This window comes from Nannospalax galili, unplaced genomic scaffold (assembly GCF_000622305.1).
Source record: "Nannospalax galili isolate Female #2095 unplaced genomic scaffold, S.galili_v1.0 scaffold960, whole genome shotgun sequence".
In the NCBI taxonomy this organism is placed as follows: domain Eukaryota; kingdom Metazoa; phylum Chordata; class Mammalia; order Rodentia; family Spalacidae; genus Nannospalax; species Nannospalax galili.
This window is the reverse complement of record NW_008348313.1, coordinates 1,580,917-1,593,617: the sequence shown is the minus strand read 5'-3', so window position 1 is coordinate 1,593,617 and position 12,701 is coordinate 1,580,917. Positions and strand designations below refer to the sequence as shown.

Here is a 12,701-nt window from a genome sequence, read left to right as displayed (position 1 = left end):
TAGGGGCTAGCGCAGTGGTGAGGGCGCCGTGCAAGTGTGAGTTCAATACCTAAACCCACGTAAGGGTAGAAGGAAAAAAACCAACGCAACAAAGCTCTCCTCAGAACGCCACACATGTGCTGTGGCATGTGCGTGCCCACACATTTGTCATGTACACAAATTATAATAAAGTACAAGGGTTGGGGACACAGTTTAGCAGCCCTGCCTGGAATGGGCTCAATCTCCATCTTCTTTGTTTTTGTTTTCTGAGACAGGGTCTTCCTGTTGTAGCCCCAGCTGGCCTGGAACTCCCTATGTAGACCAGGCTGGCCTCGAATTCAGAGAGTCACCTGCGTCTGCCTCTCAAGTGCTGGGATTAAAGGTGCAGACCACTATACCCAGTTCCCATTAACTTTTCTTCTTTCTTACTCTTTCTTGTTAAGACAGGATCTTACTATGCAGCCCTGGCTGGCCAGGAACTACAGAGATCTGCCTGCTTCTGCCTCCTGAGTACTGGGATTAAGTGTTCCACCACACCCATCTTAAAAATTTTTTGTTACTTTTACTTATGTTTATGTGTCCTTTGTGTGTGTATGTATATGAATACAATGATGCCTGTGTTGCCAGAGGCATTGGATCCTCTGTTGCTGAACTTACAGGCAGTTATGAGCCACATGATGTGGGTGCTGGGAACCTAACCTAGGTCTGCTGCAAGAGCAGTATCTGCTTTTAACCACTGAGCAATCTCTCCAGCCCCTCCATCAATTTATTTATTTATTTTTAGGTTTTTTAAAATTAGTATTTTATTTTTATTTTATGTATATGAGTGTATTGCCTGTGTGTGTGAGTGCACCTGTGTTGTGCAATGCCCACCGAGGTCAGGACAGGATGTTGGATCCCCTGGAACTGGAGTTACAGATGGCTGCCATGTAGGTGATGGGAATTGAACCCAGGTCCTCTGTAAGAGTAGTCTGTGCTCTTAACCAGAGCCATCTCTCCAGCCCCTATTTTTAGTTTTTTGAGACAGGGTCTCCCTGTAGCCCCAGCTAGACTGAAACTTGCTATGTAGAACAGGCTGGCCTTGATCTCACAGAGATCTGCCTGTCTCATCTCTGCCTCTCAGGTCCTGGAATTAAAGGTGTGCATCACCACACTGAGATTATTTATTTATTTATTTTATTTTATTTTATTTTTTTAAAGGTCTTTTTTTTGAGACAGGGTCTCCATGTAGCCCCAGCTGTCCTGGAACTCACTATGTAGACCAGGCTGGCCTCCAACTCACAGAGATTCTCCTGACTCTGTCTCCCAAGCGCTGGGATTAAAGGTGAGTTCCACCATGCCTGGCTCATTACTTATTTTTAAACATTGTTTGTTTAGCTGTTTAGCCTATGTGTCTATACGGGGACAGGCGCTGAGTCACAGCATGTATGGAGATCAGAGGAAAATTTGCAGAAGTCCTTTCTCTTGTTGTGTCCCGTGGGTTCTGTATCAAACTCAGTTTGTCAGGTTGGCAGCAAGTGCCTTTACTTGGTAAGCTGTCTCATCAGCCCCAGTCCCTGGTCCTTTAAACACAGAAATATATAGATAAAGGCAAACTTTAGAATGCAAACATGCTAGGTTATGCCTAGAACTGCAGCACTCAGGAGGCTGAGCAGGTCAAGTCCAGCCTGAGCTAACAAGACCCCATCCAAGAGAAGCAAAACCTTTGCTCAGTTCACCTCACAAAAGATGTGTGAACAGTTTCTGTCTTTATCATAAATTCATCCCACTGTCCACGTGGACTGGAAAGGAAGTGCAGGCGGTCAACACGATGGGACAACACCAACAGCAATGGTGATCCTGCCACAGACGGGCAAAGAGCTCAGCGGTAGGCACCAACAGAGAGACCACAGCCAGCTGAGCACCCTATGCTAAGCATCATGGGAGTCCCCAACCATGACCAGAAGACAGCAGATTCCAGGCAGGGGCTCCACCACTGAGCCACAACCCAGCCCCTCACTGGGGATTCTAGGCAGGGGTTCTACCGCTGAGCCACGCCCCAGACCCTCACTGGGGGACTCTAGGCAGGGGCTCCACTGCTGAGCCACACCCCCAGCCCCTCACTGGGGAGTCTAGACAGGGGCTCTACCCCTGAGCCACACCCCAGCCCCTCACTGGGGGATTCTAGGCAGGGGCTCCACCACTAAGCCACATCCCACACCTGTCATACCTGTGCTCAAGAAGCTGAGGCAGGAGGGTTGCTCTAAGTTTGAGATCAGCCTGAGATACAGAATGAGACGCAGATAGGCAGATGTATATCAAGAGGCAGGTGCTTGCCTGAACTCCATCCCTGTCTGTATTTATTTCAAGACTGGGTCTCTCAGGGCGTGGTGGCACACGCCTGTAGTCCCAGCACTCAGGAGGCAGAGGCAGGCAGATCTCTGTGAGATGGAGGCCAGCCTAGTCTACATAGTGAGTTCCAGGTCAGCTGAGGCTGCAGGGAGCGCCTGTCTCAAAAAGGAAAAAAAAAAAAATACTGGGTCTCTCACTACATTTTCCAGGCTAGACTTCTACATGTAGCCCAGGCATGCCTTGAATTTATGATTCTCCTGCCTCAGCCTTCAGAGGACCTGGGATAAGAGGCCTGCATCCATCAAGCCTGGCTCTACATCAAGTATTTAAGACTCAGCCTGACGCAGCATGAGCATTTCCCAAGAGACTAGCTGTTACAGCTGCAGTATATGTGTTCCTGTGTCAGGTCAATGTCAGTGTAAACAAGAACCTTCTCTCTGGCCTGTTCCATTCTGGTAGAAAGTCCCCAAGATATGGCATTACCCAGTCCTGAATGCTACAACAGGGACATGCCAGGCAAGGTGCCTGCTGGTGCAACAGTGGTATGAGTTATAGGGGCAATCAACCGCTTTCCGATTAGATATGATGCCTGCTTCACAGGAGGGAATTCATGCCTGGTACTATAAAATTAGCCAAAAGCCCATGGCTTGAAAGGCCCTACGACCAGAGGGGAAGAAAGGGGAAAACCTATTGTTGTTTTGCTAAATGGACTTGTCAAACTGTCTTCTAAATAATTACATTTATACCCAGTTTAGTGCTGCTCTCAACCTTATATTTAAGGTCCTCTTGTAGAGGACCTGGGTTCAATTCCCAGCATCCACATGGCAGCTAACAACCATCTGTTACTCCAGTTCCATGGGAATCCGATGCCTCCTTCTGACCTCCGAGGCACTGCACAACACAGGTGCATTTACACACTTGCAGGCAATACACCCATACACATAAAATAAAAATAAAATATTTAAAAACAAATAAATAAACATTGGGCGTGGTGGTGAACACCTTTAATCCCAGCACTTGGGAGGCAGAGGCAGGCAGACCTGTGAGTTGGAGGCCAGCTTGGTCTACATAGTGAGTTCTAGGCCAGCTGGGGCTACAGGAAGACCCTGCCTTAAAAAGACAATAAACAGGCCAGGAGTGGTGGTGCACACCTTTAATCCCAGCACTCAGGAGGCAGAGGCAGATGGATCTTTGTGAGTTCAAGGCCAGCCTGGTCTATATAGTGAGTCCAGGCCAGCTGGGGCTACAGGGAGACCCTGTCTCAAAAAGACCAAAAATAAATAATAAATAAATAAATAATGAATGAATGAATGAATGAAGAAAAAGAAAATCCCCAAGACTGAATTTCTCCTGCTTTGCATCTGACTGCACCCTGAGCACCCACAACAGTGTTCTGGGCAGAGACATGAACACCACAATCTTCCTAGGTGGTTACTTATACCATCCAGAGTCCTGTGTCTTCCATTACAGTAAGTGTTTCAAGCAATCACTGTAATCAACCAGAGGAGACCACGGACCCCGAAGTGTCCCAGCAAGCCCATGTAGGCCACTTTGCACTTTGCATATGGTCCTCCCAACCAGACACAGCTGTCACTCAGCTCAGTCATCACTGGCTTGGGGCACTCGGTCAGACTCACCTTGAGGGAGGGGATGTCCTCAGCACGGATGACAAATTCGTCCCGCTCTCGGAAGATGCCCTCACCACCGCTCTCACCGGCCTCCTCATCTGTCTCCCCGCATACGGCTGCAGTCTCCTGCTTCTTGGCCAGGTGTAGAGGCCGAGCGTCTGGGGGTTCAGGGTCCTCTGGGGATGGGGCAGCGGGTTCCTCGGAAGGGGCAGCTGGTGCAACAGCTGCCGGTGGTGGCGGGGGTGGCGAGGGCAGTGCTGGTGGGGGTGGTGGCTGCGGTGGAGGAGGCGAGCTCGCCACAGGGGTCACCAGTGGAGGAGGTGATGGCAGGGCTGGAGGTGGTGGTGGTGGTGGTGGTGGTGGTGGTGGAGGAGGAGGAGGCTGAGGTGTTGGGGCAGGAGGCGGGGTGGGTGGAGGCTTTTCCTCCAGCAACGGGGGCTCTGAGGAAGAGAGGGAGGTCTAGATGTCCTCGTCATGTAGCCCAGGCTTGTCCCCATGTAGCCACAAGCCCATTTCCCCAATTGCCACTTGGCCCCCAGCGGCCCTTCTGGGATAGAAATGTCTTTGGGCCTCACTAGAGGTGGACAACAGAAAAAACGTTCTCCTGTGGAGGTCTCTACACTCAGCCCAGCTCTAGATCTCTCTGTGAGACCCCAGTATAGCTTCAGCAGCTACACAGCTCCTGAAACCCATCTCATAGCCCCAAGGCCCTCATCAATCCTGAGTCATTTCTCAAAGCCTTCGCCTGGCTCTTAACTCCACATCCTTTTTTTGAAGCAAGGCCTCACTATGCAGCCCAGACTGGTCTCAAATTCACAGAGATCTGCCTACCTCTGCCTCCTCAGTTCTGGGATTAAAGCACGCCCTACCATGCCTGGCCCACTGTAATGTCCCGACTCCAATTCCTGATTATCTCCCTGGGATCTTCATCTCCTTTTATAAATCCCTCCTGGTCTCTACCTCCCTGTTGTCTAGTGCCTGGCCTGTTCATGTCACCCACAGTTGCCTTCTTTTTTATAGGCTAGATGGAACCCAGGTCCTTTATACATTAGGCAAACAACACAACTCCCTCACTGGGGGACTCTAGGCAGGGGCTCTACCCCTGAGCCACACCCCAGCCCCTCACTGGGGGACTCTAGGCAGGGGGTCTACCGCTGAGCCACACCCCAGCCTCTCACTGGGAGATCCTAGGCAGGGGCTCTACCACTGAGCCACACCCCAGCCCCTCACTGGGGGATCCTAGGCAGGGGCTCTACCACTGAGCCATGTTCCCAGAATTCTTTTAATCCTGATCCAGCTTGATGTGCCCATGAACCAAAAACCTTAGAAGCTACCAGGCCTTTTTAGGAATAGGCCTCATTCCTGACTCCTCAGACCCATACCCCCTAGCGGTTTCTAAAAATCTTGTTACCCCTATTACCTGTCCCCAGCACTTTCTAGGGCCCAAGAGCACCTGAGTTTTTTTTTTTTTTTTTTTAAATCTCCTTTCTCAAAAAGCATTTTTTTACCCTCAGTCAGGAACGAACCCTTGTCAAGTGCTATACTGTCTACATTTTGGGAAACCCACTAACAGTGTCCATCTGTACAACAGAGTACAACAGCGTCTACAGACTCAAAAAACTCTCATACCAGCCCAGACCTCCTTCTGATAACTTACCAGGAGTGCCACTGCTATTGGTGTTGGGCAGACTTGGGAGAGGGGGCGGACCTGGGACGGTAGGTTCAGGGTCCAAAGGTGGCTCCTCAGATGTAGAAGTGTCCTTAGGCCCCGCAAGGGGTGGATCATCTAGGGCAGAGATGGCTGAGGAGATGCTTTCTTGTAGGTCACGATTCTTGGCCACGGAATCTTCTTCATCCGAGGAGAAAGAGGGTAACGTCTCCAAGTTACGTTTCAACTCCTCATCCAGCCGCTTGCAGGGTGAAGGACAGCCCAGCCCCAGCCCCTCACTCTCTGCGGCTTCCAGAGCACCCCCCAAGCCGAAAGGGCCAGAGGGCGTGGGATGTGGCACAGTGGGAGCAGCAGGCGGTGGGGGCTGCAGGCCTCGGGTGGGCACTGATGCTGGCGCACTCTTAGGCGGGCTGAGTGGGGGTGTCAGGCCAGCTTGGTAGAGTGGTGGGTGCCGCTTGCCCGACTTTAGGAAGTCCAGAAAGGAGGCCATAAAGCCCGACTTCATCTCTGGCTGCTTCTCCTCCACCTCCTTGATCTTTGCCTCCATCTTCTCCCGGGTAAGGCTGGAATCCAGGCTGTTGTGATCAGTGCCGGAGATGGCGTCATTGGACGGAGCTCCTAGGCCCTCACCAGCCTTGGGCACAGACAACTTGATCTAGACAAGAGGGCAGTAGGGATTCAGGGTCCAGGACTCCAGACCCCAGCCTGCCTCCTTCAGACCCACCCTCCTCCCTCAGATCCAGTGCTGCAGACCTCAGCCTCCCCCAGTCTCCTCCCTCCAACCAAGGAGTCCAGACCCAATCTCATCCCTCACATTCAGGGGCCCTATACCCCACCTCACTTAAGACTAAGCCCAGATCCCTGCACTCAGCCTGTGGAGTCCTGGATTTCAACCCTACTGATACTTTTTTAAGAGCCAGGATGCTAAGCTAGCGGTCCCCACTCCAGCAGGACTCAGGCACACAGCAGCTGACAGTCCAGCCCATCCTTCCAGGTGCAACATTTGAGGCTAGCCTGGTCTACATACAGAGTTCCAGGTTCCGGGTCCTCACACTGTCCCCTCATGAACTACAGGCTAAAATCCTCTATCTCACAGAGACTCCAGAATTCCATCTCAGTGTGAAACCCTCGTGCTTCTTAATGATGTAGCCGCAGCCCTGATGCCTGGAGCCTGGCACTTTTCCCTTTTCCTTTCCATGTTTTCTAAGACATCCCAGGCCAACCTCACCCTGAGCCAGTCCCCCTCACCTTAAGTGGCTTTAGGGGCTCCAACCGGGTGCCTCCCATTTCCTCAGGTTTCCTGCCTCGGCCCCGACCCCGGCCCCGAGGTTTCTTGGCCCCATCTGTGGTCATCGAGGCTGAGGCTGGCCCTGAGGTGGCTGGACCCTCCAGTGGACGAATCCGTGGCCTCCCCCGAGGCCGGGGAGGACCATCGCGCTTTGCCTTAGTGGGCTTTCGGCCACGACGCCGAGGGCCATCTGGACCAGGGTTGGGCGGACAGAAGTCTATATCACCCAGCGGAGAGAGGGCCGGCCGGGACCGGCAGCTGGACACCAGATCGGGCAGGCGCCGGGGGTTTAGACGGATGTCTGCGGGAACGTCTGCTTTGTCCTCATCGGCCTCAAACTCATACTCCTGGGCGTACAGCTTCTTGGGTGTCTGGAAGGGGGGGTCTCGGCGCCGGAGCAGGTGGAAGGAGGATGTCTTTAACAGCTTCTTTGGCTTGGTTGAGCAGAAGATAGGTGAGGTGAGGCCACCCTTGGGTTCAGAAACAGGTGGCGGTGGAGGTGGTGGAGGCGGTGGTGCTGCCTGGTGTGGCCCACTCTGGATCAGGCCCAGTGGCTCTGCGTTGACCGTGGAGGGAAGCTCGGGGGGTTTGCTGGGGTCCAGACCCAGACCTGGAGTCTCTGGTCCAGCTCCAGATGCCCGGCCTGCACAGTAGGGCCCATAGGGATCATAAGCAGGGGGACCCGGAGGTGGGCCGGCACCTGTCTTAGGGTCTCCGTCATCTTCAGTCTGCCCAGCCTTGCCATAGTCATCGGCTGCACCCCCACCAAACATCTCCTCCATGGTGGGAAAGAAGCTCCGCTCCTCATCCTGGAGCAAGGAGTCAGGGAAGCAGATTGATGTGAGAGGCACGAACCGTGGTGCCTTGGTCCCTTGTGGGCTGGGGCTCCGGTAGGCACCAGTGGGATCCTTGCCATCTGAGTTAGGCGGGCCCACACCAGTGTCCCCAGGCCCTGGTGGCAATGGCTCCAGAGCCCCAAGTAGTTCTTGCATGGCCCCGGGAGGCTCCAGGCTCTCCTCAGGTCTTAGGCGAGGACTTGGGGCTGAGGGCTCCAGGCCATGGCTGCGAAGGTGGGCCTCAAGTTGCAGGGGCATGGGGGGTGGGGGTGGTGGGGGGCTCTTCTGTAAGAAAGCGCCCAATTCCTTGGCACCTGCTCCATAGTGGACAACCGAGGTAGCAAGACCCTCGGGGGTCTCACCACCCCGCTCCGGCCCTTTCTTCTTCTCCTTTACCCTCCCCAGGCCCAGTTCCAGCGCGGCTGTGGCACCCTCATCCAGGCTGGCACTGGTCCGGATGACACTCTGCAGGTGGTACCTTTGGGGGTCTTCCTTGGCCAACTCATACGGTGTACCTGGTGGTCCTCCAGCCCCGCCACTACCTCCAAGTCCCTTGGAGGCATCGGTCGGCCCATCCTCGCCCACCAAGCCGTCTGCCCCTGAGGTCCGAGGTGGGCTGGGTGCCTGCAGCAGGTGCTGAATCAGGAACTCCTCATCTTCCGTGCGCTCAGAGGTAGCTGCACCAGGGCCGGCCAGTAGGTCCGAGCCATCTCCTTTTCCCTTATAGCCACCTGCTCCAGCTGCATAGCTGCCCGCTCCGGGGGGTGCCAGGAATGGAGCTGAAGCTAAGACTGAGCTTAAGTATTTGCCAGGGGCGCCAGGAGAGCCAACGCCAGGAGGGCGACCAGTAGCAGGTGGTGACTGGAGCGGACGGATGATATGAGATGGGCTAGCCTCCCCACCTCCTCCCAGGGAACTGGGTCCCCAGCCACCTCCGTGGCCAGAGAGTGCCGGGGAATGCCCAGTGCTGTAGCTGAGGGAGGGGCTGGCTGTGGGAAGCCCCTGGGAATGGGCAGCTGGCCCTGGGTAAGGTTCACCTTGTACCCCATAGAGCTGCCCTTGGAGCTGGTCTGGAGAGTAACTCTGACAAGTGGACAGGCCAGGAGGTGGGGGGCCGCTGGGGGGTTGTGGGGGACCCCCGGAATAGCTAGGGCCTTTGCTTAAGTCCTGTGCTTGACCCCCTCCAAACCCCTGCCCATAGGCCTGAGGTCCCAGCAGCCCTTGGGGCTGACCAGGGGAATATGCCTGGCCCCCAGCCCCTCCAGCCCCAGAGGCTTTTCCAGCGGCATAAGCTGCCGCTGGCCCACCCAGGCTCTGACACTTGGGCGTGGCAGTAGAGCGAGGTGGTGGGGGTCTGGTACCACCCCCTGCAGCTGGTCCATAACCGCCCTTGCTGGTCTTGTAACCAGGAGACTGGATGATGGGGCGGTATCCACCACCCCCCCCAGCCCCACCTCCTCCAGCTGTCTCTGGGCCCGTGGCCCGGCCAGCTGCCCCAGCTGTGGCTCCGCTGGGTCCAGCCTTGCTAGGTTCTCCAGCACCTGGAGAGGGTTCCCCACCACCCAGAGGGCTGCAAGCCAAGCTAGCCCGGTGGCCCATGGAGGGGTAGCTGCCTCCACAGCTTAGATAGTGCTGCAGGGTATGGGCAGGTGGGGGGGGCGGTGGGGGCTGGGCACTGGCTGGCCGCTGGTAGTGTTTGATGACCGTGTCCTGTCGGGGCAGGGCCCGCTCGGGTGGCGGACCTGGGGCGGCACCCGAGAAGTTGTAGAGCTGAGGGGAGGAAGGCTCTGCAGCGGCCGCAGCAGCAGAAGAGGAGGCCAGCAGATTGAACTGAGTCGGGAGGTGGCGGGGAGGCGGGGGTGGATCTGGGGGACCAGGACGGTAAGGAGGGGTCTGAGCAGGGCCAAGGCCAGCGGGCCCCAGGACACCACCCCCTGCCAGGCGCTCAAACCCCAACGAGGAGGGTACTGCAGGTGCCTGCGAGGGCTTCAGATGGAGCACATCGTGGGGGGAAAGGAGCCCATTAGCAGGAGGGCTGAAGGGGGGATCTTGGAGACTGAGGGATGAGGGCACCGGGAAGGGGCGGCTGCCGAAGGAAGCCGGGTGCTGGTAGGCGGACAGGGCAGAGGAAGACGGAAAGGTGCTGGAACCGGGGAGGGCGCCAGAGATGAAGAGCTCCGTGGGACCTGGTGTGTGCATGGCTGGGGATGATGGAGAAGACCGTAGGTCAGAATGGACCCCAAACGAGTCCCTCCCCAGCCCTCTGGGGCCTAGCACTGGGCTTACCTGTTTGCCAGGAAGGACTGCGGAACTGGGAGAGGAGAGAGGAAGCAGAGGGGCCAGGCTGGGGGCCCCGGGACTCCAGGGCGGAGATGAGGTTCATGACGGAGGCGTCGGGCCCTGCTGAGCCCGCGTGGTGGAGGCCAGTGTCGAAAAGTCCAGAGAGGCCTGACCAGGGACAAGAGGACAGAGTCAGCAAAGTTTGGGGGCGGGGGTGGGAGGGGGTGGAGGGAGTGATAAGGGCAGGGTTAAGAGAGGAAGGGAGTGCAGAAAACCAAATAGATTCCAAGAAAGGGCTGGAGGGAACAGAGAATCTCAGGGTCATAAAGAAAAGTGGGCCTTGCTGCTCCAGCACTCAAAAGACTGAGGCAGGAAGATCAGAGATTCAAGGACAAACCGAGCATCTTGAGACCCAGAATTAAATAAAGGAAGGAAGAAGGGAGAGGAGGATGGGGTGGTAGAACACTTGCCTAGCATGTGTGAGGCCCTGGGTTCCATTCCCAGCACCACAGAAGCACCCGCAAAAAGTCAAAAGGGGTAGAAGATGGAGAAGATAGGGTACTGGATGTAAAAGCGCAAAGGGAAGGGACCCAATCAGATGCGTGGGCGGCAAGGCCAAGGTAGCAGATAAGGTTACTGTAAGAAAAAAAAAGGAGCGAAGGTGCTAGGGGAGGACAGGGAAAACCCGCAGGAAATAGCCTGTGGCCTGGAGAGAGGCGGAAAAGCCTGGAAGAGAAGGTGGGATTTGGGGACCAACGATTAGCAGCCAATAGGAAAGAAACGGGGCGGGCCACAGCCAGGCTGGACAAATCCAGGGTGGAAAGCAGCCACCTCACAGGCAGCCAATCAGAGCAGAGGCAGCAAAAAGGAGGGCCGCGACCCAGGGCATGACCAATTAGGAGGGGCGGAACTTTCGGCATCCAATCCGAGGACTCCGAGGGCGGGCCAGGCCAAGACGGGCGGGATAGGGGCCGTACCTGCCGGGTGGTGGTTGGTGGCATAGCTCTGCAGCGGGTGGGGGGCCGCGTAGGCCTGGCGGTGCAAGATGTCGGTTTCTGGGTGCGAGGTCCGGGAGCTGCCGTAGACCAAGCTGGGGGGCAAGGGGAGAGATGTCAGTAAACTCTCTCCAGCGATGCTCTGAGTAGGGTGATGGTGATGGTGGTGGTGGTGATGATGATGGTGAGGACATCCCTGGGGACTTGGAGGGACCCTCCCACTTGACTGGAGGAACCTGGGGCTAACACCAGGGAATCAAGGTGTCCAATGAAATAGGCACAGAAATGATCCTATTCCTGAGCACTGCAGAGTCTCACGTTTGCAAACACAGGCACACAAGGCACACAGGAGGAAGGAAGTCAAGAGATGCGTCCACAAGAACACATATGAAAGGCGTGGTCCTCCTATGGAGCCCTGCCCTGTCCCAGACCCAAAGGGCAAACTCTGGAGAGGCACATGGACACCCCCATCCTTCGCTGGAATAGTAGAGACCCTGAACAAAGGAGGAAGCAGGAGGCAGCTTGTGCCCCAAATGGCAGGGGGAGGTAGTGGGGAGGGGTTAGGACCATAGGAAAGCCCCAGGGGCAAGTACCAACATGAATACCCAGGGGCTGAGGTTCAAGTGCATGGGCCCAGGCCAAGCCAGGTGTGTGTGTGTACAAACGTGGATTCGATGCACCCGTGGGGAAGGAAAGGTCTAGAGAAAAATCTGAACACTCTGGGGAAACGGGGCTGGGATGGAAGGGACGACAGGTGAAGAGGACACACAACCGATTCAAGTGCAAGCAGAAGGCAGGTTCACAGCAGAACACGCGGCCAGACACGCATGCACAGGGCCCACGCTGACACACAAACACACTCGGGGAATAGCTCCCACTCTACCCATGCGAGGGCCCCATGCGTGGCCCGAGACTGGAGGGCAAAACACCACTCCATCAACTAGGATTCCCAGCTTTGGGGGTCGGGGGGAGCAAAAGGAGGCGTGTCCCAAATGCCAGGGCGCCCCCCGACCAAACACACAGAACCCTAGTTTTAAAAGGGGGCGGGGCCCGATGCCCACTCTGCGCGCGGAATTTCTTGGAGGGAGGAGGGCCCAAGTGGCCCAGCCTCGCGCAGTCCCGGAACAATAGGACCTGACGGGGGGGTGTGCGCCCCCCCAGTTCCAAGAGCTAATCCTCCTGTCTGCCCACCTTTGCAAGAGCAGAGCCAGGGACGCCAAGGGGGAGGGGTCAGCAAGCCGGGAATCCAAGGATGGGGGGGTGTGGGGGGGAAGAGTCCAGGCCTGGCTTCGTCAATCCTTCCCATCTTTCCAAGGCCTTCCCGGTCGGAAATTGTTTTTGCACCCTGCCTGGCTTCATTTCTCCCTTTTGCAAGCCGGAGCTGGCTTTGGCGGAGTTTGCAATTTGCAAACTGGGGCGGCGGCGGCGGCGGCGGCGGCGGCGTTACTAACCCCCAGCAGGCCGCTCCCTTGCAAAAGCCGGAGGGGGAGTTTGCAATGCACGCGTCACCGAAGCGGGCCCCGGGCCCAGGCCAAGCTGGAGAGCCCCCCAAGCCCCCCAAGTCCCTGGACCTGCATCTCCAGAACCCCCCTCCCCTCAGCTCCTTACCTAGCTTTCGCTGACCTCTCGTAACTCCATCCCGCCCCGGCGCCGAGCGGGTCCCCGAAGCCGGCGCTGGGGTAGTTCCTGTCCATG

The 12,701-nt window shown here is 56.3% G+C and overlaps 1 protein-coding gene across 1 annotated transcript in view; it reads right to left on the bottom strand.

Moving 5' to 3' along the window:
• Nucleotides 1-12,700, bottom strand: part of Prr12 (proline rich 12) — a 30,074-nt gene extending 17,374 nt beyond the window's left edge. Inside the window, exons 1-6 of the mRNA XM_008845076.2 lie at nt 12,615-12,700; nt 10,989-11,101; nt 10,018-10,179; nt 6,856-9,932; nt 5,596-6,262; nt 3,948-4,378 (exon numbers count right to left, since the gene is read on the bottom strand). Of these exons, the coding sequence (XP_008843298.1) occupies nt 3,948-4,378; nt 5,596-6,262; nt 6,856-9,932; nt 10,018-10,179; nt 10,989-11,101; nt 12,615-12,700 (4,536 nt within the window). The remainder of the gene's footprint in view (nt 1-3,947; nt 4,379-5,595; nt 6,263-6,855; nt 9,933-10,017; nt 10,180-10,988; nt 11,102-12,614) is intronic.
• Nucleotide 12,701: the final 1 nt, after the last annotated feature.